This window comes from Opisthocomus hoazin, chromosome 14, assembly GCF_030867145.1.
Source record: "Opisthocomus hoazin isolate bOpiHoa1 chromosome 14, bOpiHoa1.hap1, whole genome shotgun sequence".
Classification (NCBI taxonomy): domain Eukaryota; kingdom Metazoa; phylum Chordata; class Aves; order Opisthocomiformes; family Opisthocomidae; genus Opisthocomus; species Opisthocomus hoazin.
Window position 1 is genome coordinate 9,720,177 of NC_134427.1, and position 23,227 is coordinate 9,743,403.

A 23,227-nucleotide genomic window follows, 5' to 3' on the forward strand; every position below is an offset into this window, starting at 1 on the left:
TGAAATTAAGAGGGAGTAAGATTGGTAAACCTGACAGGCTATGGAACTTCTTAGAGTAATGTCTTCATCAACAGGTAAATTCATCTTAATTGAACTGCTTTCCATACACTATCTGCATGTAACTTCAGGTATTATATATACACATTAATTATACACCATACATACTCTATTATATAACAATCTATTCACATACATGATATCTATTTCCTTATTTTACCTGCATAAGGAACATTTTACTTCTTTACAATAAAGCCACCACAGATAGTGATAGATTGTAGTTCCTGGATCCCCTCCCCACCTCCCCCCACCAATGTTATTTTAAAATCCCATTACAAATAAAGTTCACAGAATCACAGAATAGTAGGGGTTGGAAGGGACCTCTGTGGGTCATCTAGTCCAACCCCCCCGCCGAAGCAGGGTCACCTACAGCAGGCTGCACAGGACCTTGTCCAGGCGGGTCTTGAATATCTCCAGAGAAGGAGACTCCACAACCTCCCTGGGCAGCCTGTTCCAGGGCTCCGTCACCCTCAGAGGGAAGAAGTTCCTCCTCATGTTCAGACGGAACTTCCTGTGCCTCAGTTTGTGCCCATTGCCCCTTGTCCTGTCACTGGGCACCACTGAAAAGAGCTTGGCCCCATCCTCCTGACACCCACCCTTCAGATATTTGTAGGCATTTATAAGGTCCCCTCGCAGCCTTCTCTTCTTCAGGCTGAACAAGCCCAGTTCCCTCAACCTCTCCTCGTAGTGGAGATGCTCCAGTCCCCTCACCATCCTTGTAGCCCTCCGCTGGACTCTCTCCAGTAGCTCTTCATCCTTCTTGAACTGGGGAGCCCAGAACTGGACACAGGACTCCAGATGAGGCCTCACCAGGGCAGTGTAGAGGGGAAGGAGAACCTCCCTTGTCCTGCTGGCCACACTCTTCTTGATGCACCCCAGGATCCCATTGGCTTTCTTGGCAGCCAGGGCACACTGCTGGCTCATGGTTAACCTGTCGTCCACCAGGACACCCAGGTCCCTCTCCACAGAGCTGCTCTCCAGCAGGTCCACCCCAAGCCTGTACTGGTGCATGAGGTTGTTCCTCCCCAGGTGCAGGACCCTGCACTTGCCCTTGTTGAACCTCATCAGGTTCCTCTCTGCCCAGCTTTCCAGCCTATCCAGGTCACACTGAATGGCAGCACAGCCTTCTGGTGTATCTACCACACCTCCCAGTTTGGTGTCGTCAGCAAACTTGCTGAGGGTACATTCTAACTCTTCATCCAGGTCGTTGATGAAGAAGTTAAACAAGACTGGGCCCAGTACTGACCCCTGAGGGACACCACTTGTCACCAGCCTCCAACTAGACTCAAAGTTACTCACACAAACAGTGCCATAGGTGCGTGTGTGTGTGTGTATATATATACATAAAATGTATATGTGTGTGTATATATACATAAAAATTTAAATAGTTTGAAGTTAATGAAGGCACAGGTGCAGATCCATTATTACTTATACAGAATCAGAAAAAAATCAACCTGCAGACATTCAAAACAAGGGTGGAACCTGCAGACATCTTTTTTCTCCGTCTTGCACACAGACTCTCGCTTCTCAGAGACTTCTGCATGCAACTGAACTCTGACACTACCCTGCACTCCTGTTCAGGACTCAAACACCAGGACAGTAGATGCTTCATTATATTTACTGGAACTGTGTGATATATTCTGAAGCAGAAAATTATTTTAACAACAAAACTATTTGATTTTGACAGTATCAAACTTTTACATTATCAAGCTTTTCTACATGGTAGGTAGCAAAAATGAGATCTGAGCTTTGCTGTCCTTAAATGGGACCTGACCTCCGTTGCACCCTTTATGAAACATCTCCCTTATCTGACAAGGCCAAGACTCTGCCATTTTCAGTGAGAACATAGAGAACTTCAATATAAAACAAAGGCAAAAGGAAGCAAGTAAAAAACCCATGCGGTTTTGTTTTAATCAAGTCAGCCATAAGGCGAGCTGCCTGAACATTCATATGACTATCAAAACTTTAAAATCAGCATTCAAACACACTCATTTTCAGATTTTTAAGGAAAGAATCACCTTCATCTTCAAACCATCTCTGACCTATGGCAGATGCAAGCTGTCAGTTGTATGATGTGCTGAAAATGGAAACCACTGAACTCACTTCCTCTATTCTTAGCTATTCTTTCACTGTGGTAACACAACATGAATCACAGAATCACAGAATAGTGGGGAGAAGCTGAAGAAACAGCACAAATAAGCAAAAAGAAAGAATAACAACACTTCTCGCAAAGATTAGCTCTTTGACACAGGCAATTACAAAAATTTACACCAATTATTTATGAATTGTATTCTGCATTGAGGAAAGGAGAAATTTCTCATGCAGTGAGCTTCTCTGTAACTGAATATCCTTACACTTCAAATGGAGTCCCACCTAGCTTCCATTCTATGTATCAATACCTTTTAACCACCCATTATCTTTAAAAAAAAAAATCCTCAAACCACTCCATACAGCTGCATATCCTTCAGTCTGCCCACACCTCAGAGGAGCATGGCCTAAAGAAAGAGTCAGAGGAATTAAGGATGAAGGGGGGCACAAATAATGTGGCTTGGTCTTCACTACGATTTGAAAGAGTAAGTGACCGAATGCTCTATAGCTAGGAAGGATGGACGTCCTTAGATGGAGACAGAAGTCAGTTAAAGAAATCAACAGGTTCTGTTATCCCAAAGTGTTCAAACTCCGTTCTGCATGTATGAAGAGTTCAACAAACTGATCTTTCAAAACAAATACAAACTCCTTTGTTGAACAGTGCAGGACAAGTGACTGCTAAACAGGTAATTAACCCACCTCAGTGAACTAACTGCCTGTACACCTAAAGTCAGAAGACAGAGGACTACTGCAATTTCTCATTACTGAAGAACATTTGTAATCTGTCCCATTTTATGAACCGCTTTGAAAAACCTACTCTGTAGAGAGACTGCAAAAGCTACGTCTACTAGGAATATGGGAAAATAACCATTTATGGGCTGCAGCCTACTTTCAGCAGTCTGCCTTTCCTTTCAGCAAGCAAGCCTCCTTATCGGTACACAAACAGTTGTGGGTTTTTTTTATTTTTGCCACACCCATTTAAAGGAACAACCACGCCAAAATTCTGTCAGCAACAAACTGTATCATTACAGCATTTGGATCATTTTCCTAATGTTTACAGGTTCGGTATCTACAGCTAAATGGCAACTGCTACATAAATTTTACAGGCCTCCTCACTGCTCTATCTTAGAAGCCATTTTAGCATTTTTTCTGTGCAAGTTATAACTTGATACACAGATTTTCATCCTGTAAATAAGACTAAAGTCACACTATAATCCAGATAGAACAAAAATAACAACAAAATCCAGCTTTTTAACTTGCCAGTTCATAAACCAGAAGCAGCAACAAGACCTCCAGTTTGACACACACATAAGTATCTATGTTAAACCTCTTTAGTGAAGTAGTCATTACTTATTTTCAGGGTAAACAAAATTAAAGCAAGGCAGAAAAACACTGGTTGAAAAAGGATGGCTCCAAAACACAATGAGGCTTAAAGAGCAGGCCACAAGTTTATTTACCACAGCTAACTCTCCAGGCATAATCACTGCCTGCAATGAACCCAAGTGGGAATCCACAGATAGAGGGCATCACTCCTAGCTTCGCTAGGGACCATTTTGAGAAAGGAAGGCAAACACACCAGTCCACCAGAATCCTAGATTTCTCTCCGCTCCCCAAGGCTAGATGACCACAAGCTTGAAAGCTGTACTCTCCTCTTGAATACTGGTCCTTGATCATATCAATCATACTGGACCTGAAGCTTCAAGAAGCACACAACGAGAAACCAGAAATACAACTCCAAAATGAGCTACAAAAAAAATCAAGAAACCTACCCTGCTAGAACCAACCTGCCCGCTTCAGGAAACTCCTTTTTCAATTACTTTGCAGCTCATTCATAGCAGGGCACAGCACCTCATTACATAAAAGGCCAGGGGAAGGGGGAGGGGAGGAAGAGAAACACCCTGAAAAAAAATTCAGATTCTTCTTGCCAACTAGGCTGGAATAAAGCTGTGCAGGAATGTAAAAATGTTCTTGCTGTGACCAGTTACCAGATGACACCTTCCTAGGTGAGATATCAACAGCAAGCTCATCTTGCTCCACTCATAAATCTCTATTTGCTTTTCTTTTGATTTACATCAGTACAAATTCAATCTTTTTCATTCAGTGTTTTACATTTAGGCACTTTACAACGATTATGGTGATTTCAAGCTGTATAGTGTTTTTATTATTCTGCATTCAGCTGCCAAAACAGGAGCCTGCATTGAAATACAACTTCACACCTAGCAAAATGTAAAGACCCTCTGATCCCTCCAGTCAACATTACTCAAGTATTCAGAACATGTAACAGTACCCAGTTGAAAGGAAAGCCTGCAAAAGATTGGGGAGCACGGGGTAACAGGAAAAAACCCCCATATTCTTCAAGGTCGAACAGATGGTCCTTGACTTCTGGTTCATGAAAACAGTGAAGCCACCCTGGGCTCTTAGGCTCCCCTTTCCACACCAAGCTCAAGTGTGAAACCTGCAGATAACTAACATAGCTCCTTCCTTGTTCTCCTTCCTTAATGCACATAGAACTGATGCAGATCCAGGATAGATCACGCCACAAAGCTTTTCCAGATATGCTGCCGCAATCAAGATCATTCGACTACAGATTTTGGCAAGACAAACTTGGCTTCGCCCTTCTAAGAGTCTACTACGCAGTTCTTCAAAGTTTTCTTCATAAAGAAAGATCTAAGCTGAAGCCATGCTCTTTCCCAAGTTATAGACCCAATTAACACAGCCTATCACTGCAAAACCACACGCACAAAATATGAGGAAGAAGGAGACCAGTGAGCTACTGTTAGCTCATCAGTCCCTTTATTAATAGTTTTTCTCAGCGAGTTCTTTTTGCCAGATTTATTTGGCTGCCAATCCCTCTGGCAGAATGGATTTTGGTGAACATCACTAGATGGGCACCCTTCCCATGAGATTTAAGTCTCTCCTTCAGAGCTAAGGAGTGTACTCAGTGATCCTCATCTAATCAGCAGAACAGACTTGTTCTAGAAGAACTGTTGGAAGTTTAAATTTAAAGAACAAATGACAGTTCTTTAAATAGAGTAAAAACTGGTGAGGCAGCATTAGGAAGGAATTTGATTTTCAATTATTCTAAGTTAGAATGAAATATAGCAGGATCTGTAACAGTGGCCCCTGACATGACAGATACCTCACCAACTCTATTTCTGCAAAGACAACATACGATAGCCACTAATTACAGCATGTCAGAAAATTATTTGTTACAGAAGAATTTCAAAACCAACTTTGTACTGTTCATCCCCAACCCCGCCCCCCCAAAACCCACCCCTGAACTCAAGTGTCTGTCAATTACTAAACTCAGGCCATAAGAATAAATGAAAGACAAAACAACAGCCTCTTATCATTTGTCAAGAGTTGATGACTCTTTCTTAAATCTGAAGGTAATCACTAAAGAGCAAACAAGTGGCACTTTTACTAACAGGTTTAAAATTCATCCTTTCACTTTTACAGACATCTGAAAACAATGAAATACACTTGCCTATCTTTACCAAGATGTTCCATAGGTCTCATATGACAAATACCACTGCAGAGGCACATTCAGTCATACACACTCTTCATGGTGTGCCACACAGCTACCATATATAAAGAAACAATCCTCCCCTCAAAATAAGCGTCTAAAAGAATTTTGTTTTTTTTTAAAAAAGAAAACAAAAACAAATTGCAATATATTACTGAGCTACTACTTGCTGTATATTCTCCTTTTGAGGAAATGGAGAAAAGAAAACGAAAACTTTCATCAGGACTTGTACAGCATGACAGTAAGACACTGGAGTTGAAAAACAGCCAGTGTGAATCTGTTCAGTGTTAAATTCAACAGAAAAAAAACCCACTCAGAATAAAGTACCAACTATATATTTTTAGAAGTTAGAAGTCTGTTTTCAGATGTAATGTGTTTACCTTCGGGGGAAATTATCCTCTGCCCAAAAGTCTACGATGGTACAGAACAGCAGAGAGATTAAGGTGAGATGAGCAGTTTGTTTCATGTGCTCCCTGCAGCTTCAGCAGATTTGCCTCTGAATTCCAGGTCAGTGCACTTAACGCATGTATAAAACTGTGACATCTGCACAAAAAATACTAGTAAAAGACTGCTGCGAATTTTTTCTTCTAAGCCTGATAAAAACATCTACTGAATTGCAGCTGATTGTACCTACACAGCTCTCATGTATCAAACATTTTCCAGAGCTCGCTCTATCCTCCCCCTTTGATAACAGCAGGAGAGTACAAGGAGGACTGAGCCCTACTTTTGTCATCAGAATAGCTTACTGCAACGCACAAGACAGAAGGACCAAGTCCAGCTAATAAAGCCTAATCAGAGTTAGCATGAGCAGGAAAGGAACAACTGTAGTGCTGAATTCCACAAATATTTTAATGCATATCTGCTTCAAGTACAAAAAGGCATGTTCTCCACGGGTCTTAAAATACTATCTTCCTGCAGTCTGCCTGCACTGTGGCTCACAGCACAAACCAAGGAACTGGAATTCAACAAGGTATTCATCACCAGAACACTGGCGTCCATCCTAACTACATTGTAAGAAATCCCTGTTTCTAGGCACTGTGGAAGTCTCCTGGTGTCCTGCAAGTGCTAGATGTTCCAGTTTCATTTAAGTCATGTCACTAAATAATAAAAAAGTTTAAAGCCTTTTCCAACTCACTGTAGAAGCATCTGGATACAGCTTAGTTCCTAGAAGGGGAATAAATTAACAGATCCTTGAATGCATCTTTCTTCCAAGGTTTAAGTTCCTCTAATGCCTACCCTCTAAACATTTAAGTATTTGACAGTAACAGACTGCTTGCTCTTAACAGAAGTCATATTCTTGTAACTGCAATATATAAGGTTTACCAGAAATCTGACACACTTCCAGACTAGCTTTAGGCACCACACTAAGAGCCCACTTCCACAGTTGCACTAATTTAAGAGAAAATGCTCTTTTTCTTGGTCTTTGAAAAAGACCACTTCCAAAATTAAATGCCACCCTTCCTTTAATCGTTCTACACCCATCCAGTAACTAGACTCCAACTGATCTGCCTCTGAGCATCCTGCAGGGAGAGACTCTCCAGCTGGCAGGCTCAGTCCGTTCAGCGAGCAGCGCCCTACAGCCAGCCTGTTAACTGGCAGCACAGAGAGCAAAGCTCACCTTTACATCCAAGTTTGTATTTAATCAAGCCACCCTTCAGTCGTGAAGTAGAGTACACCAGCTGACAGGTCACATGCTTCTGGCTGCTCTGGTTTTAGAGGAAGTTAGGCTCTTTATTGCAAGATAGTCTGAATACCAATAAAAACAGATGGAGACCAGGTCTAAACAACCTTTCTGGCTGTACTCAAGACTGCTGCCATACAGCATCAGGAGATATCAACAGAGCCATGAGAAAGGAAATAAAAAGTATTTAAATGAGTAGGGTAGCAGAGATGCAGAAAAATAAAGCCCCAAATCATGTTCCAAAGACACACACACTGACAAGAAGAAACGCAAAATGAGAAGAATCAACATTCCCATTAGTTAATGAATGCATATTTCACAGACTTAAGATTCTGCACAACACATTAGAATAGGAAAAGGGAACGTTTGCACATAAAAACTCTACCAGCTAAAAAGGTCATTTATTACTTGAGTGATGTTCCATTCCTGACGTTTACAGACTATTTTGGAAATTTAGGATGCTGACAGACATAAAAATCTCCTCACTGCCCACCTTAGAAAGGCTGATTGTTACTCACTTGTAAGTTAAGTTTCCGGCCTCTTTTATCTGTACAGAAGTACTGTATGAGATGCTGCCAATAACTGAACTTCATTAGAAATGCATCAGTCTGAAATGACTGACATATTGATGACTTTCTGATCACTCGAAACAAACATAACCCTCTGAACTATGCATCCTGCCTGCTGGGCAAGAGAAAAGCAGTAGTGTAGGACTACTACTAAGTGGTCCAACACCTCCACTCCAGCTTTGTTTTCAGTACAGGCCCTGAACTGCTAAAAGACACAGGAAGGCTCTAACATGCTCTTGCAAGTCATATCCAGAAATGCTCTGTATGAGTTCAGCTGGATTCCTTGAAGATAGTGCCAGAGGACAAGTTTCTCACTGCAAGAATCAAAGCATTCCAGACTAAGAACTAGTTTGACTATTTCTATGCCATTAGAAAAAGGAACAAATTTACAGCGACATTACTGAATAAAAACTCCAACCTGACATTCAAACTCATTGCAAACTGTGCTTCGTGTAACCACGATACCTTAATTGTGCTCACACAGCTCCATCAACCTTTCATTTTTCCTTCTAGTCTTGGATTCTGCATAAAGTGCCACAATTTGGTGTATCACGCTTAACTTCTGAGCACTTATTTTATACATTCACTGAGTACTTTGATTTTATTGAATGGGCTTGGAAGTTAGGCAGCTAGGTGAGCTAACATCATACCATTGGATCAAGTGGAGGCTTTCCAAAGGAGCAAGGAAAATGAATGTGTCTAGGAAGTTGTTTGCACAGACAAGAATTGTTAGGTATAAAATTTGGTTTTGTTAGGGACACAAGACAGGTAAAACGGAATGCAACCACTACATAAACAAATTGTACTGTAACTACTTATAAGAGCAACAGATAATACTACCTCTGTGTCTTCCACTGTTGCCAGGGTACTGAATGTCAGACTCTTGAGTTCACCAAAATAACTCTATGTGACTTTCCGTAATTTTCCATATTTGGATTTTTTTTTTAAAAGGGAACCTGACTCTTCATAAGATGAAAGATCTTAAAACAATCAAAAAAGCTTCTGTTATACTTTGGTGATGAACTGTCAAAGCCTTTTTTTTTGGAGTATGTGAATTATAGAATAACTTTATTTCTGGATTTTTGTTGATACTTTTTTTGTATAATGAAATGGGAGGGGAAGTATAAGATTACAATAAAACTGAAAACTTCAAACCTGTAACACATTCTCTGGCAAATTCTGTTTCCAACTGTTATATTCAGCAGAATGCTTCCCTCAACACAGACTACAAAACAAGGGATTTGACATTACAGGCACTTTCCCACAGTGATAATTTTAACTTCTATGCAGCTGTACATATCTAACAGCTTAAAAAATGCTTAAACATACACATATACATTAAGGGGTCTAGGTTAAACTAACAACAAGACCAGTGGAACTAAGCATGCTATTACATAAAGTTTATTGGTATAACAATGGAACACAGGACCTTAAATAATTCCAAGGTCCTTTTGTGATGACAGGGCAGCTATGGAAATAAGACAGCAATACCTTAAGCTTTTGAAATTTTTGAAATACAAGTCTCCCAAATACAGACACATTAAAAAACCCCAGAGGATGTAAAGAAGCTCACGCTAAAGCCTCTAAATCTTTCGTCACAACATTTCTTTAGGGTGTACCAATACAACAGTAACCCTGACACATAAACGGAACAAGGACGCTGAGAAAATCTGGTTTATACCTTCTTCTATCAACAGAAAGTCAGTGGATGACCAAAACTTAGCCAATTTCAGAAAGCCTGCAAATTACTAGAAATCAGAAAAATAAACCAAACCTTGGTACTGTAACTGGCTGAAATTAATATATAAATACTGTTTATACATCAATTCTACACTTCCTAGAAGTGATAAAGATACCCAACCAAGAGAAATTTGAACGTTCTGTTCTGAAACCTCCTGAACTCTTTACTGTCCATGTCTTGCATACACAGAGATGTATCACAAAGGCTTCTATGTTATTTGAACTGAAAAAGCCTCCAATGTTATACAGGTATGACTATCCCAGAAGTCAAGCGAAAGTTTAAAACACTGACTGGGCTGCCAGTGTCTGACAAGCAAACACTGAAATTAGTTTGGTCCTCAGCACCTTCACGTTTGATAAAGATCTCTGACCAAACTTGTACTAGATTGTCCAGCGAAGTAAGAACGAAGAGTCAGCAGTATTCCACCCTTCCTACGAAAATCGGTAACAAACGAGCTTGTTTGCCAAGCAGATACCACAAACACGGGGGAACACCACCAGGTCTCACCCCCAGCCGGAGAGAGCTGCAAGTTCCCGACAGATGACGGCTCCTCGCAGCCAGCCGCGCCGCTGGGCCTCGCCTGTGCCACCCTTCCCTCAGCCGCCAGGTCCTCGGCGGAGCTGCGCTGCAGGCCCCGCGCCAGGCGCAGGCTGGTGGGGAAGTCCTGCAGGAGGTGCGCCTGCCAGCGAGCCTGATATGCCACTTACAGCGCACCCACACCCCCTGCCATTAACTTCGTTTCGCCTTTAATCAGTTTTAGAAGCTCTTACGTGCTCCTGGCTGCAGCGCGGCCAGCCCTGAACAAAGAGGGAAGCGAGCGAGGGGAAACCCTCCGCCTCCGAGGGGTTGGCTGCAGGTACGCGGCCCCCCGGGGCACGCCAAGGGAGCGAGGCCCCTCCGGGGCCTCCCGTTACCTCAGAGCACCTCGCTCGGCGAGGGCTCCGGCCCGCGCTCCCCCCTAGGCCGAGCGAGGCCTCCCCTCGGCGGCCAGGCCGCGCCGCCCGCCCCGCTTCGCCCACCCGCGGTCCCCCGGACCCGCTGCCTCCGCCCGCCGGGGCCGCGAGCGCCGCTTCCGGAGCCGGGGCCGAGCCCGGGCCCCGTCGCCTCCATTTTGGGGCCGGCGCGGCGCTGGAGCTCACCTGCATGCCGGGCACTTGCACCGCCACGGGCGAGTGGGCCATGGTGGGCTGCGGCGGCCGGGCGCCGCCCGCTGCTCCCCTCTCTCGGCCTCCCTGCTCTCGGGCGGCGGCGGGGCCTGGAAGGACAAAGCGGCGGGGAGGCGGCTTTAGCGCGGGCCGCGCTCCCTCCTTCCCTCCCCGCGGCCCGCCCTGCCCGGCAGCCCCCGCCCGCCGCCGGCTCACCTCGCGGCCGCGGGGCTGGGGCCGAGCTGCGCGGCGCGGGCGGCGGAGGGGTGGCCTAGCGCCGCTGTGCCATGCCCGCCGGGCTCCTAGCAGCGGCCCTGCCGGCTGGCGCCGCTCGCCCTGCCCATGCCCCGCTCCCGGTCCCTGTCCCGGCGCGGGGGCGGCTGCTCGGGGCCCCCGGAGAGGCGCGCGGGGCGGCGGCTCTCGGCGCGGCAGGGGCTGGGCTCAGAGCGCCATGTCGGGCTCCGGCGGCAGGCGGCGGCTGCTGTGCGGCGGCGGCGGCGGCTCCTTCCGTCTCAGCTCCGGCCTCGCGGGGCGGAGCCGCCGCCGCCGCACGGGCCCGGCGTCAGCTGCCCCCGCCTCCTCGGCCCCTCGGGCGGGCAGGGAGCGGGGCACAGGGAGGGGCGGCGGCGGCCCCCTCAGCGCCCGTGGCCGCGGCGTCGCAGGTTCGTGTCCCCCTCGGGCGCTGTCACAGGGCGCGGCCCTCCCGCGCACCGTCAGCCGCAGACACGCGGCCTCGGAGCCTCAGACCCCCGCACCCGGTCACCACCGCGCCCGTGCCCGCAGGTGCAAGCAGCTGAGGGGGTATTCGATGGCTTTTGCTTGCCTCCGCGACACAAAGAAATGGTGTCTCCTCGTCTCGGGGGCGCTCCTGGCAGCCCGCCTCGGCGCAGCGAGCGTGGGCAAGGCCAATGTGGCTGTGGGCGTCCGCCTCCCGGTGTGGGGTGGTGGGTTTTCTGCCCTCCCCAGGAGGACTGCCCACCCAGGCCAGGACCCCCTCACCGCCGCCACCGTCCCCAGGGATCAGCTGCCCCCCACCTGCTGCCGGGGCCTGGGGGCAGGACATAACCGAGCTCTGGGGTGACATGTTTCCCGTTCGTACATGAGTCACCTCTTCGTGTGCGTGATTCACATTCCTGGACACGAAAGTTTTGCCAGTTACTCAAGCAAAGCTAAAACCGACATCTTCTGTGATGCTGGTCTTCCCTTCGCCCCTCCGAGCAAGAATGTAGGAATCACATGGGCCTGTCACAGACATCCTCGCGGGTATGCGAGGACTTCCCTCAAATTCACGGGTTTATGGGTCTAAAAGCCAAGAAAACGTAAGGTTAGCTGGAGCTGTTGGCTTGTTGGCCGTATCCTAGCTGCCCGCTTCAGAGGGTGGGTCCCTTCAGAAAGGGTGTGAGGGAAGGCGGTCTCCCTCCCTCCCGACTCGGAGAAATACTGCACTGTGGCAGGGCACACAGAACACCTCTGTTTGAGGTGAGGTGGTGTTGACTGGCTAAAGCCAAGAATTTCAAAGTTAGGCAGTCTTTCCGTCCTTAACTCACTGTGGTTTGAACCAAAAAACAAACTCACAGTGATGCTAGCTAAGGACAGGCTCGTGGCTCACGCTGGAATATTTTTTTTTCCAACTGGCTAGTTTGTTAGGCCTTTACCGTTATTAAAATATTTACTTTGTTCTGCACCTTTTAAAAAATAACATGACTTCAAAAGGCTTCTACGTGATAGTTATATGTCTGAGTTACCTAGTAGCCCATAAGGAGTTCATTTCAATGTGTGAAATATTTAAGGTAAGCCTTTTCTAAAAGTTTATACCGTATACTTAAATTTAAAAATGTCTCTGATTAATAAACTTTTGGGAAAAAAGGGGGATTTCTACTGACACAAAGGTTTCTTTATTATGTACAGCGAATAAATGAAAGAACATCCACTCATTGAACTTTTGGATCCTGCCTGGCTCCTTCTGCTCGTACTTAAATCACTTCTCTTGCCTTTTAATGATCTTCAGAGCACGACCCTTGAAAATATCCTGATAAATGAAATATCAGGACTTTTGTTTCTTGCCACTAATGCATGACCACCCCTCTGTCCCTCTTCTGGCTCTGAGGCTCTGCTTCTCTTTTTCTATCCATTTGTTCCCCTGACTTTTCTCCCCAGAATGCCGCCAAGAGGTTACCTCAGCCTTGTCTGGATTTATACTCTCCCTCACACATTTCCTCTTGAAGGCACCTGTATACTTTGTATCAGAGACAGTACCGACTGCCAATCCGTACCTGCTGTTTTGGGGCCATACCCTTCTGGCCTTTTATGCATTTCTGACTTGCACGCAGCTTAATGTAACGTGAAAGGGATGGGAACAAATTTATTTGACAGAGTACGAGCAGGACAATTGCTGTGCATTTGATAAGGCATTCTCCCCCGTAATTATGGCTGTAGTTATCTCCCACCCATGGCTGATTGGCCAAGAGAACTGCAGTGACAACAGTAGGCAAAAAGTTCAGTGAAAAGGGAACGCTTGTTTATGCCAGGCTCGCTCAGAAAGCCCTGGGATGATACGGTGAGCGAAGCCAGGGAGGAAAATCCGTCAAGGAATCAGAAGCAATAAGTCAGTCACGTAAGGACTGAATCACCCAGCCAGGCTGTGAAGTGAGGTAGGCTGGCACCATAACATCTAAGAAAAGCTTTGTAAAGTTGTGTGCCACTCTGTAATTAGCAAGTTCTAATTCGTGCATTAAGGAAGTCAGATGGTCAGTTGCTGATACTGCCATATGAAAGACCTTCCCTGCCCCTTCCCAGCCTACCCTGTAGATACCAGTTGCTGCTCTTTTCCAGGACTTCAGATGTGCCTGTATTTCACCTAGAACAGCTCGCAGGGCCTTGCAGTAGCGATGTGACCCAAGTCAGACCTTCTACTGTTTCATGTGTTTAGCTACTATTTTTGCGTTGCTGGTGTGAAAATGTGATTATTTTTACATCAGAAGACTGCAGGGAGCTAGTAAAAACACTGGGCTCTGAGAGTGCCTGCACCATGCTAGCTGGTTTGACCTACCACAAAAAGTGGTAGAAATTCCTCCCAAACTTCCAAATGTAAATGACTAGAACAAAATCACACTGCTAAACAGAAAAATACTGCATCTTACGGCTGCAGACTCCCTGGACTCCTCACAGTGCTTTGCTGGGGTGAGGGAGGGAGCGGGTATCTGATCTGGTTCCAGCAGAGCTGGCGCAAACTCACCATCAGGAAAGACCCCATCAAAGTCACGCATCTGTCTAGGAAATGTGATGCCCGTATTCTATGTGTCAGGGTGGATCTGGGTATTTCAAACCTTCTAGTGCCTTTGCAAAGTTCAGGTGCAGTGCTGACCCGGGCTGGTGGATCAGCACAGGATCCCAGGTGATGCATTTAGAGGCGACTCCACTGTTCTCCTCCTTGTGCCTTTCTCTTCACACAAGCAGCACAGCTAATGGGTCACCACATAAAAGTGGAACACAGCATGCCAAACTGGTAAAATCCAATGCCTTTCATGTCTTTATATTTGAAGCCCCCTGCCAACGACGTTGTGAAGGTTAAAAGTTGACTGGGATTGGGAAAAAGGGCTGCATATTTATATCATTAATGAGAACACTCAAGATGTAAAAGGAAGAATGAATAAGATTTTGCAAAGATGTAATTTCTCTACTCTTCAACGTCAGTCAGTCTCCGATACATGGGTATTAGGGAAATCACTTTGTCTTAGAGGCAACTTGTTCAGCAGCTGCAGAATTTCCAGCACTGCCACTCGAAACTGCTGATACTCACTAACATGGGAGACAGAGGAAGCTCTTGTCAATCCCATATTACAACTTTGATATTTCTGTATCCAGTTATATCATTTAAAATTATAAAGCCTTGCAGCTGGACTAGAACCAGTACCATAGTACATCCACTTCTGCCCAGCACTTTCCTTTCCATGCCCTGTATCCATTCTCTTTGCCTCCCCTCATTTTTCCAGCTCCTGCAGCTTCCGAACGTCCCTGTTGCCTCTGAAACCTGGCATGGCTGTTTCCAGCCTCCTGCAGCGTGGGTGCAGGCAGCTGAGTGCCAGGACATAAAGCAGAGGTTCTCCTTGTTGCCAGCACCGTGACGGCAGCCCCACACCACCAAAACAATTGGCTGGCAAAAGCCTTCTCCAGCTCTGGGCTCCCCCAGAGGAGCCAGCTCAGTCGTTCTGCGGGACTGCAGATGCAAGGAGCTCCTTCAGCACAAATGGGTTGTTTAGAGAATTCAGCTGCCAGAGTCTGCCAGTGTCAACTACGTGTTTACAAATGGAGATTTTCACATAACGTGGCCAACTTGTGCATTTTCCCCAGGACACAATAATGTCACATCCTTGATACAAGGATGACGGCTTTACCACATTCCACATCCTCCCTCAAAAGCAAGGGGGCAAAATTATATTTCTTAGCAGGGCAACGTGATACATCTTCCTGCAATCTTCGTCTTAGAAATGGCTGAACTATTTTTTAATTGACGCTTCCTGTACTTTTAAGGAAAATAATCAGGCTGAAGTAAATGCCTAGGATGGACAAGGTGGGTGAGGGATGCTGGTTCACCATCTCCTTCGATGCAAGGACTAGGGTCATTAAATCAAACAAGCAGGTGCCAAGTTCAAAACAAACAAAAGCAGGCACTTCTTCACACAGGGTATAGTTAAGATGGCGAACTCCTTGCTACAGGCCAAAAGTGACTGAACAATTTAATGGAAGAAAAAAAACAACATTGGGAAATACTATTTATAAAACTAGCACCTCTGGTTGAGGAAGTATGCGAGCTGCAAATCCCTGCAGGCGAGTGCAGGCAGTGCCCATGCTCACTCCGTGCCCATGCGCACCCCTAAGCCCCTTCCACTGGCTCCAGCCAGAGATGAGCTGCTGTGGGAGACGGGCTTTGTTCTGGCATGGTTGGCCTGTTCCCATACTGAAGTTTCAACCTGGAGGGCCAATGTTTGGCCAAACAGTACCCAGCTGAGATGGGAGGAACTGTCCTGCGACGGCAGGCAAAGCTACTTGTGAAGAGGGCAAGCAGACTTGGCACCCATGGTACCAGATGAGTCTGCAGCACAGTTTCCTATGTCTTTCCTGGGAGTTCTTCATTGACATAATCTTTACTTTTCCATAACAGGAAAAAAAAAAGGAGTAAGTCGTCTCCATGCAGGTACTAAGCTAACAGTGAATGTGTATTGTACCAATGTGGTGAACAGTGAGTCACTACATGACTAAGGATTATGATAAATTGAATGGACTGTTCACAAGTTCAAGGGTGAACTTACCACCTTCGTCACAGAAAGGTCCTTGTACCAGTGAACTTTTTATTTCAATATAGTATTTGGCTTAAAGAAGCCAGTCTTCTGTAAGACAGTCCTGTGCTTCCAAGATCACAGCGTCAGTGAGATGGGGTTAGTGTTGTGTTCCTTTCTTACAAATATACTCTACTTACATTTCCGTCCGTAAAATAAACCATACACACACACATATATATGTTTATAAGTAATTATATCCAACTCAGTAGCTTACCATCACAGAACACTGATCTTCTCAAATTAAAGTTCTTATACATTCTCCTCCCTACTTGCAAATATATTTTATTCTTTTAAATAACTCTCCACTGCTCTAATTTCCCCCTTAGCAGGAAACTAACTTTTCAGCAACGCTTGCGCTCTTGGAATACCAAAAATAGTTTGGCCACAACAGTGGTAGGGGTGAAGGAAGTGAGTGAGAGGCCCTGCCAGTGGGCAGACAAAATGCCAGCCCCATCAGCACAGCATATTTGCATAGCTGGTACCAGTTTTTTTAAAAAAATTTAGTAGAATACATACAGTATTTATAGAATTAAAAACATTTCTATATAAGGGAACAGCAACAAGAAGTTGGTTCTGGTGGAATTCCTATACTAACAAAGCATCCACTCCAAAGGGGATGAGGCTGACAGCCCCGGGCAGGGCTCTGGGCAGAGTGCTTATGGGGGAGGCCGATCCTGGAACCTGCTTCTGCCAGCGCTAAGAAAAGGGTGGGCAGAAAGCAAGAGACAGGATGGTTTAAAGAAGAGAGAGAAAAGAGAAAAGAATGAGATAATTTTTAAATATTCCAACAGGAAAATGAGGGACAGAATGAAAGAAAAGGGGAAAGGAAAAGGGAAAAAATAAATTCGGGATGAAGTGGTATCTCTTCTCAGTAGTTCTCACTTAGAATTACTGTCTTAAAGAAATGGATCTCCTTACCTTTTCCACCATATCTTCAACATTTTTTGGTGCCTGGCTTCTCTTGTTCTCAAGAAGAGGTTGATCTCATCAGCTCAGCCCCTAGCCATGCTGCTCCAGGTCTGCAGCGAGGCAGTGATGGTTTGATCCAGGCATCTAGGAGGAAACAAAGGAAAATGAAGTGCTGGGTGCACTAGCTGCAAGCACTGCTTTTCCCCAGCCTTGCCAGGCTTTCAGCACCAAAACAAAGCTACACAAACACACACACACACACATATGCACACGCATGCACATGCACACTCATTTTCAGCCAGTCTCCCCAAGCCTCAACTGTCCCTCCTGAGATGCCAGGGCCATCAGCTTGCTTTGTGCCTCTCTGCCACATGCCTCTCAACCCTGTTCCCCTCTGCGTTGGCTGCAGCGACAACGCCTGCCTGTTGGGCCCTGACAGCACTTGGCTCCCGGGAAGAAGTATTCACACACGATGGCAGCTCGAGAGGAGTTGAAAAGGAATCAAAGCCATCTCTGTTGAAATAAACATCTGCTCTGCGTTCAGTATCGTGGCAACAGGGCTCACAAAATGCACGGGCAACCCTCCAAGGGCTCCTGGCACATCACAGCTATCAGTACCTGCTGAAAACAGGCTGGCGAAGCGGTCACGGCACAGTGGGGAGCACAGACGGGGAGCTCAGAAGAGAAAACTTTGGTCAAAGCTAGAAATAACTTCATAGTTCCCTTGGAGGAATATGTCTTAGAAATCACCACCCCTGCAGCGAAGCTGGCAGTTAGGAAGAGACAGTGGCACCGTGGTTCCCTCCATGCGGCTGGGGCATGTGCTCACCACCCCAGCCCACGGACGGTTTCTTCCTAGTTGCCCCAGTGCAGGCAGAGGAAGAAAGCAGTGGGATGCGGCTGTGGAGAAGCGCTTGCCCCTGGAGCCCACGCAAGGGGAGATGTGTGTTTGGTGGCTCTCGGTTAACGTGCTGTTCCCTGAGGAGCAGTCAGGGTAGGCAGAGACCTGTTGTCTTTGCCTCTGCCTACAGCTTCTGCAAGGCCAAAATGGGACATTAAATGCAAACCCCCCCGCTCCCCGTTTCTAGCTTTGCATTCCCGCATCCCTGCAGAGGCAACACTGTGATGTGTTAAGCCAAGTCCGAACAGGGCAGTGAGCTCTAATGGTCAGGAGAATATTACTGTCACAGGCAGTGGACCCAAGCGCTGTACTTGTCGTGTATACCCTTTGCTATTTATGATGATGCCTCGGTAGGGGAAGGACCTCAGCTCGGCTCACGGAGACCCACCTGAGCCTCCAGCTGGAACTTAGTAACGATGGCAACGAGTCTTTTTAATGAGTGAATTGGATGTGGTTGAGCCGGGAATCAACGTGAAAGGACAGCCTGATAATACCACTGTTACTGAGAACCTTCTCAGAGCAGAAACGCACAGGAAATGCAGGAATCCAATACCTTCCTGGGAGAGGGAACAGAGACATTTTTGTCTCCAGTCCAATTTACCCAAATTCCTCCCAGCGCACTGTCATAAACACGGCCTTCACAGAGAGCTTCAAAAGGAAATTGCTGTTTGCATAAAAGACATACTAAGTTGAGTTGGTTGTTAAAGGGGAGCTTGAGCAAGAGGAGAGAATGGAACAAATCTCTTGGAAAAATGTCCAAAAGCCACTGGATTGTGGGAAATGAGGCTCGACATCTGTGTCCCAGTTGGGCTGTGACTCGACAAGAACAGCAAGCGCCCAGCTTTGGGTGCACTGCTAGACACCACAGACGGTGGCTACTGTGTAGAGAAAATCAGAAGATGCTTAAGACTTCAAAAAGGACAGTAAGAGAGACAGAGAGGGCACTGAGAAGCCAAGGTGAGGACAGTTTAGAGTTTTCCTAGTTTTACAGCAAGACAGAGTAAAAGGATAACAGAAATGAAAAGGAAAAACAGGGCTGCCAGAAAATCCTGCTAGGTTTTCAACTCCATTTGAATATGTAAGTAGGGTGATCTGGAAAATTTCCTGCCTTCACGATTCTTGTTTCTAGGAAATGAACCCTCAAGCAATGCTGCAAACCAACCCAGCTGCCAGCACCGCTGCGACTAGCTGGGGGGCAAATGGGGTGATGACAGGGTTGACAATTCTCAGTCCCAGTTCTGCAGTCAGACTGGTGCAGGCTGAGCCTGGTAGGTAAAATATAACTCCATGAAAGGGCCAGGGACTCTCTGGGTAGATGGGTGAGGCCAAGGCACCAGCGTGGTGAGCTGTGTGGGTCTAAGTGGGTTCAATGACAGAGGCTGCAGCAAAGAAGGGAAATTTCCAGTACAACCCTGTGTGTATGGAGTCATTTTTCTGCCAACTAGGAGCAACCGAAGAGCAGATGACTCATAAGTACACATCTCTCCTGGCTGCTTTGGGAGCTCTCCTCTATCTGGTCTAACTGCTACGTATGCTTATCCCTTGTTCTGACGAGGAAGTCACACATAAATATGTGGATCAAGGCCAGCAAGGCTACTGGTGAGACTGTAAATGCCATGATGGTGACGGAGTGACCTGTGTGCCAGAAGGCTGCATCTATAAAACGCACAGTGGTTGGTGTGCCCTTTGTGTGTGCTAGCGCTTGACCACCTTTGCATCCAGGAAAGCGGGCGTATTTTTTAGTAAAGCATAAATAATGGTGAGACCTACATAAATACCACCTTCTACCAGCAGATGTTGAACAGCACACTCAGTCCAGGAAACTGCCACTACAAAGGTTAAAGCACGGGGAGGATATGAGCGAGAAAGGGAAGAAGGGAAGAGGAAGCACTGCAGACCCTATTCACTGCAAACGAGCTGCTGAATACATGGGCCACTGGTTGCCCCTTTCTCAATGTGTCAGTGAGGAACGACAGCGAAACAACCTACCGGCAAGTGCGAAAGGGTCCCCGGGAGATGTGTCAAGAGTGCACTCCGGAGCCTGATCTTCCTGCTGTGTTTGGAGAGGATGCCACTGGGCTAAATGTTTACTAGACTGACTCAGATACTAATGGGAGTCAGGGGATAAGTGGGAGAAGAGGGAAACAAAGAAGTCAGCACTGCAGAGGAGAGCTGAACTTTCATAAGAGGGAAGTGAGGAAAGCTTGTTGATGAGCTGCTTTGCCAGGAAGTCCTGTGACTAACCTTCTTTAACACACCAATTTTATGGACCAAAATTTATGGCATGCAGGACCAAATGCACGACAAAGCTGTGAAAAGGTGGGCTCGCTCTTCCTTTGTAAGGTTATAGTGAACTCCCTGAAAGCTCCCCTGCTACGAGAGCAGCCCACCAGACCAAGGCTTTGCCTTTGCAGCTGAGACTGCCGCACATGGTCCCGGGAGCTGATTTTGTAACCCCAGAGAGGAAACGAACGCAGGAGAGCTGTGTGTTCTTGCAGAAAGAACTGTTCTTTTTGCAAGTTAAAGAGAGAAAATCTGACATGCTGTAGTTGTGCGCTGTGCTGGTCTGATTGCTCCCATGCAGCACAACAGGGCATCTCTTCTCTCTCCATTCCTCCTCTCCCGCACCTGTCCTCTCCTCTTTATGCTCCAAGGAAAGCAAGACTATACCGTTCTACAATTTCAGTGGCAACTTACGGATCAGCTAACGAAACAGCAACTACTGAAAGAGTGGTCAGACATTGGAACAGGCTGTCCAGGGAGGTGGTTCAGTCACCATCCCTGGAGGTCTTAAAAAAACATGTAGATGTGGCACTTGGGCACAAGGTTTAGCAGGCATGGTGGTGTTGGGTGGATGGTTGGACTTGATGATCTTAGAGGTCTTTTCCAACCTATGATTCTATGATTCTATGATGACATGGGAAACATATAGGATTTCACAGGAGCCTTCTCTAGCAGAACTTTCCACTTTCTGTCCATACCACAATGTGGACAGAAGACCAGAGATGATCTGGGAGTTTGTGCAACCCAAACATGATGGACGCGAAGCACAGCGTCACCTTGAAAACCTGTGCTCACGGCAAGGCAAGGCAAGGAAGATGCTGACAGACTGAAAAAATCAGGGGAGGAGAAGAAGGAAGGCTCAAGGGCAACAGTGCCAATGCAGAAAGTTTATAACAAAATAATGCTTGACTTGGTTAAACATCAACTCATAGATAAGAGGAACAAACCAGCCTCCTGAAAGGGTTTGCACAAGCTGAAAGGATGAACAGTTCAGCCTAGGCCGTATAGGTATGTGTAACAAAACCAACCAAACAAATCATGAAGTGATTTTTCAGAATCAGGCTAAATGGCAGGAAAAATGTTGCAGTGGAAGGAGGTACTAGCCCGGGCCATGGTGCCCAGTGAGTGGAACGAAGTGCATGTGGCATCTCATCTCTGTCACCGCTGTCTGCCCAAGCTGCCTGCACCCGTGCCGCTGATCTGGGGAAAAGGGACTGGTGCAGGTGCTGCCAGGCAGGGTGAGCAGACACCCTCGAATGTTCTCTCTGTCCCACATCCTGCTGCCAAAGAGGGGAAACCCTACAAAGTGCTCTCCCTCCCCTGCCAGCTCCTGGGGGAAGGTGGGTCACCAATCTGCAAGTGTAAGGTCAGAAAGGACAAGTAACATACTCAGACTGGCCCAATATGGTGCCAGTCCATGGAGATTTATGCTTCAGCTGTTTCCCACAGCCTTTCTGCAGCCCATGGGCTGCTCGGAGGCAGCACCAAGCCCTGAGAAACAGGCCCAGCCATCTGATATTTTGTCTGATGCTCCCACGGATTAGGTAGGCCCCACCTGGGCCAGTTTATCATCCTAGATGTCTTCTCTGGCACGTCTCCCCATGCTGCGGTTTGGTGATTTATGGCTGCTCTGATGGATGCATTGCTGGCTGCTGGCTGGCTTGTCCCAGCCTAACGAGCAGATTTTGAACTGCCTGCTGTTGGCAAGACCATACTACCGCAGGGACAGAAAACCACTGTGGCTACATTTTGATCTGTAGTGCTTGTCTTTCACTGCTCCCTGATGTGGTGGGCAAACGGGGTGGAAACCTCATTTTCTCTGGTGTAGGGCTGTAGAGGGAGCAGGGACACTGCCAGGAGCAGTGGATCACCCCTGGCAGAGATGCACACCATGACACAGTGCTGCAGGATCTGTGGGTTTGCACTCACCAGAATGCTGGGATTCCTCATGCCAAGTCCCGGTGGCCCCTCTGGCCGTATCCCTCCTGCTGCTGGTGCAGGCAGTGTCACCAGAAACTTGTCACATCCAGGCTAGACAGAAACGGCACTCCTGCAGCCTTGCCCACACGGTTGCATTCACCTCCTGGCTAATTATAGCTGGGGTAGATTGAAGCCTCTCCTAGTGCTTCTCCACCTGGTGCAGCATGTTTTGGTGGGCAGGTGAGGGCCTGGCAGTGTATGCTGTCCCCACCGCGGCTCTGCACAGCCCTGACCACCCAGCGCTGCCACGCTGCGGCAGGGACCGCGCTGAAGCTCACCCGCGGCTGCAGCATTTGCCCTGCATTTCCCCAGCGTCCTGCACGGTGGTTGCTGTAGGTTGCTTCTCTAGGTGCTCTGCTGTGCTCCAGAGGTGCCTGTACAGGTGGATCGCATTCAACCCACGTTGATTACCATGCTTTTGCTATCAGATGCCTGAATTTTGCAGCAATTTGTACCAGCTGGATATCGCTGCTGGTACTTTATCAGAATGAAACACCAAAGCTCACACACACACACGTATGCAAATATTTGTACACATGGCCTGCAGCCCCTGCCTTCCATCGCTGCAATAAACACCCTGATCATCCCACAGCACAGCTTCCTCAGGCTTTCGTTTTGTCCTAGATATTCCCCCAGCTTTCCTGGGGAGGGACCTGGCACAGAAAGATTCCCTGGGGACCAGCGTAGGTGACCCTTGGCCCCTGGTTTTTGAGACCTGCCTCCGCGGGTGGCTGGTGCAGACCTGGTGCACCTCTCCCTGCCGGGACCACGGTGATGCCCAGCAGGCCCTTGGCTCGGTGCACACCCCGGCATGTGCCAACGGGGAGGGCTACGGCTTCGTTCCCCGCAGGGCTCGCTGAAACTCCCTGGGCATTCAGGAGAGCAGGGCCCTTGCGAGGAGCTCTCTGCAACCTGCTCTTGTTTTCTGACTCCAGGAAGATGGCAGGGACTGGGGAGTAGTTTGCCCCAGTTGATGCCAGAGCAAGAGTTCAGCATCTCCCAGCTCTG

The 23,227-nt window shown here is 47.2% G+C and overlaps 1 protein-coding gene across 1 annotated transcript in view; it reads right to left on the reverse strand.

The window, feature by feature from the left end:
* The window catches only part of STK26 (serine/threonine kinase 26), a 35,165-nt gene extending 24,108 nt beyond the window's left edge, over window positions 1–11,057 (reverse strand). The window contains exons 1-2 of the mRNA XM_075435377.1: window positions 11,024–11,057; window positions 10,802–10,917 (exon numbers count right to left, since the gene is read on the reverse strand). Coding sequence (XP_075291492.1) covers window positions 10,802–10,843 — 42 coding nt within the window. The 5' untranslated portion in view covers window positions 10,844–10,917; window positions 11,024–11,057. The remainder of the gene's footprint in view (window positions 1–10,801; window positions 10,918–11,023) is intronic.
* Between the last annotated feature and the right edge of the window lie 12,170 nt (window positions 11,058–23,227).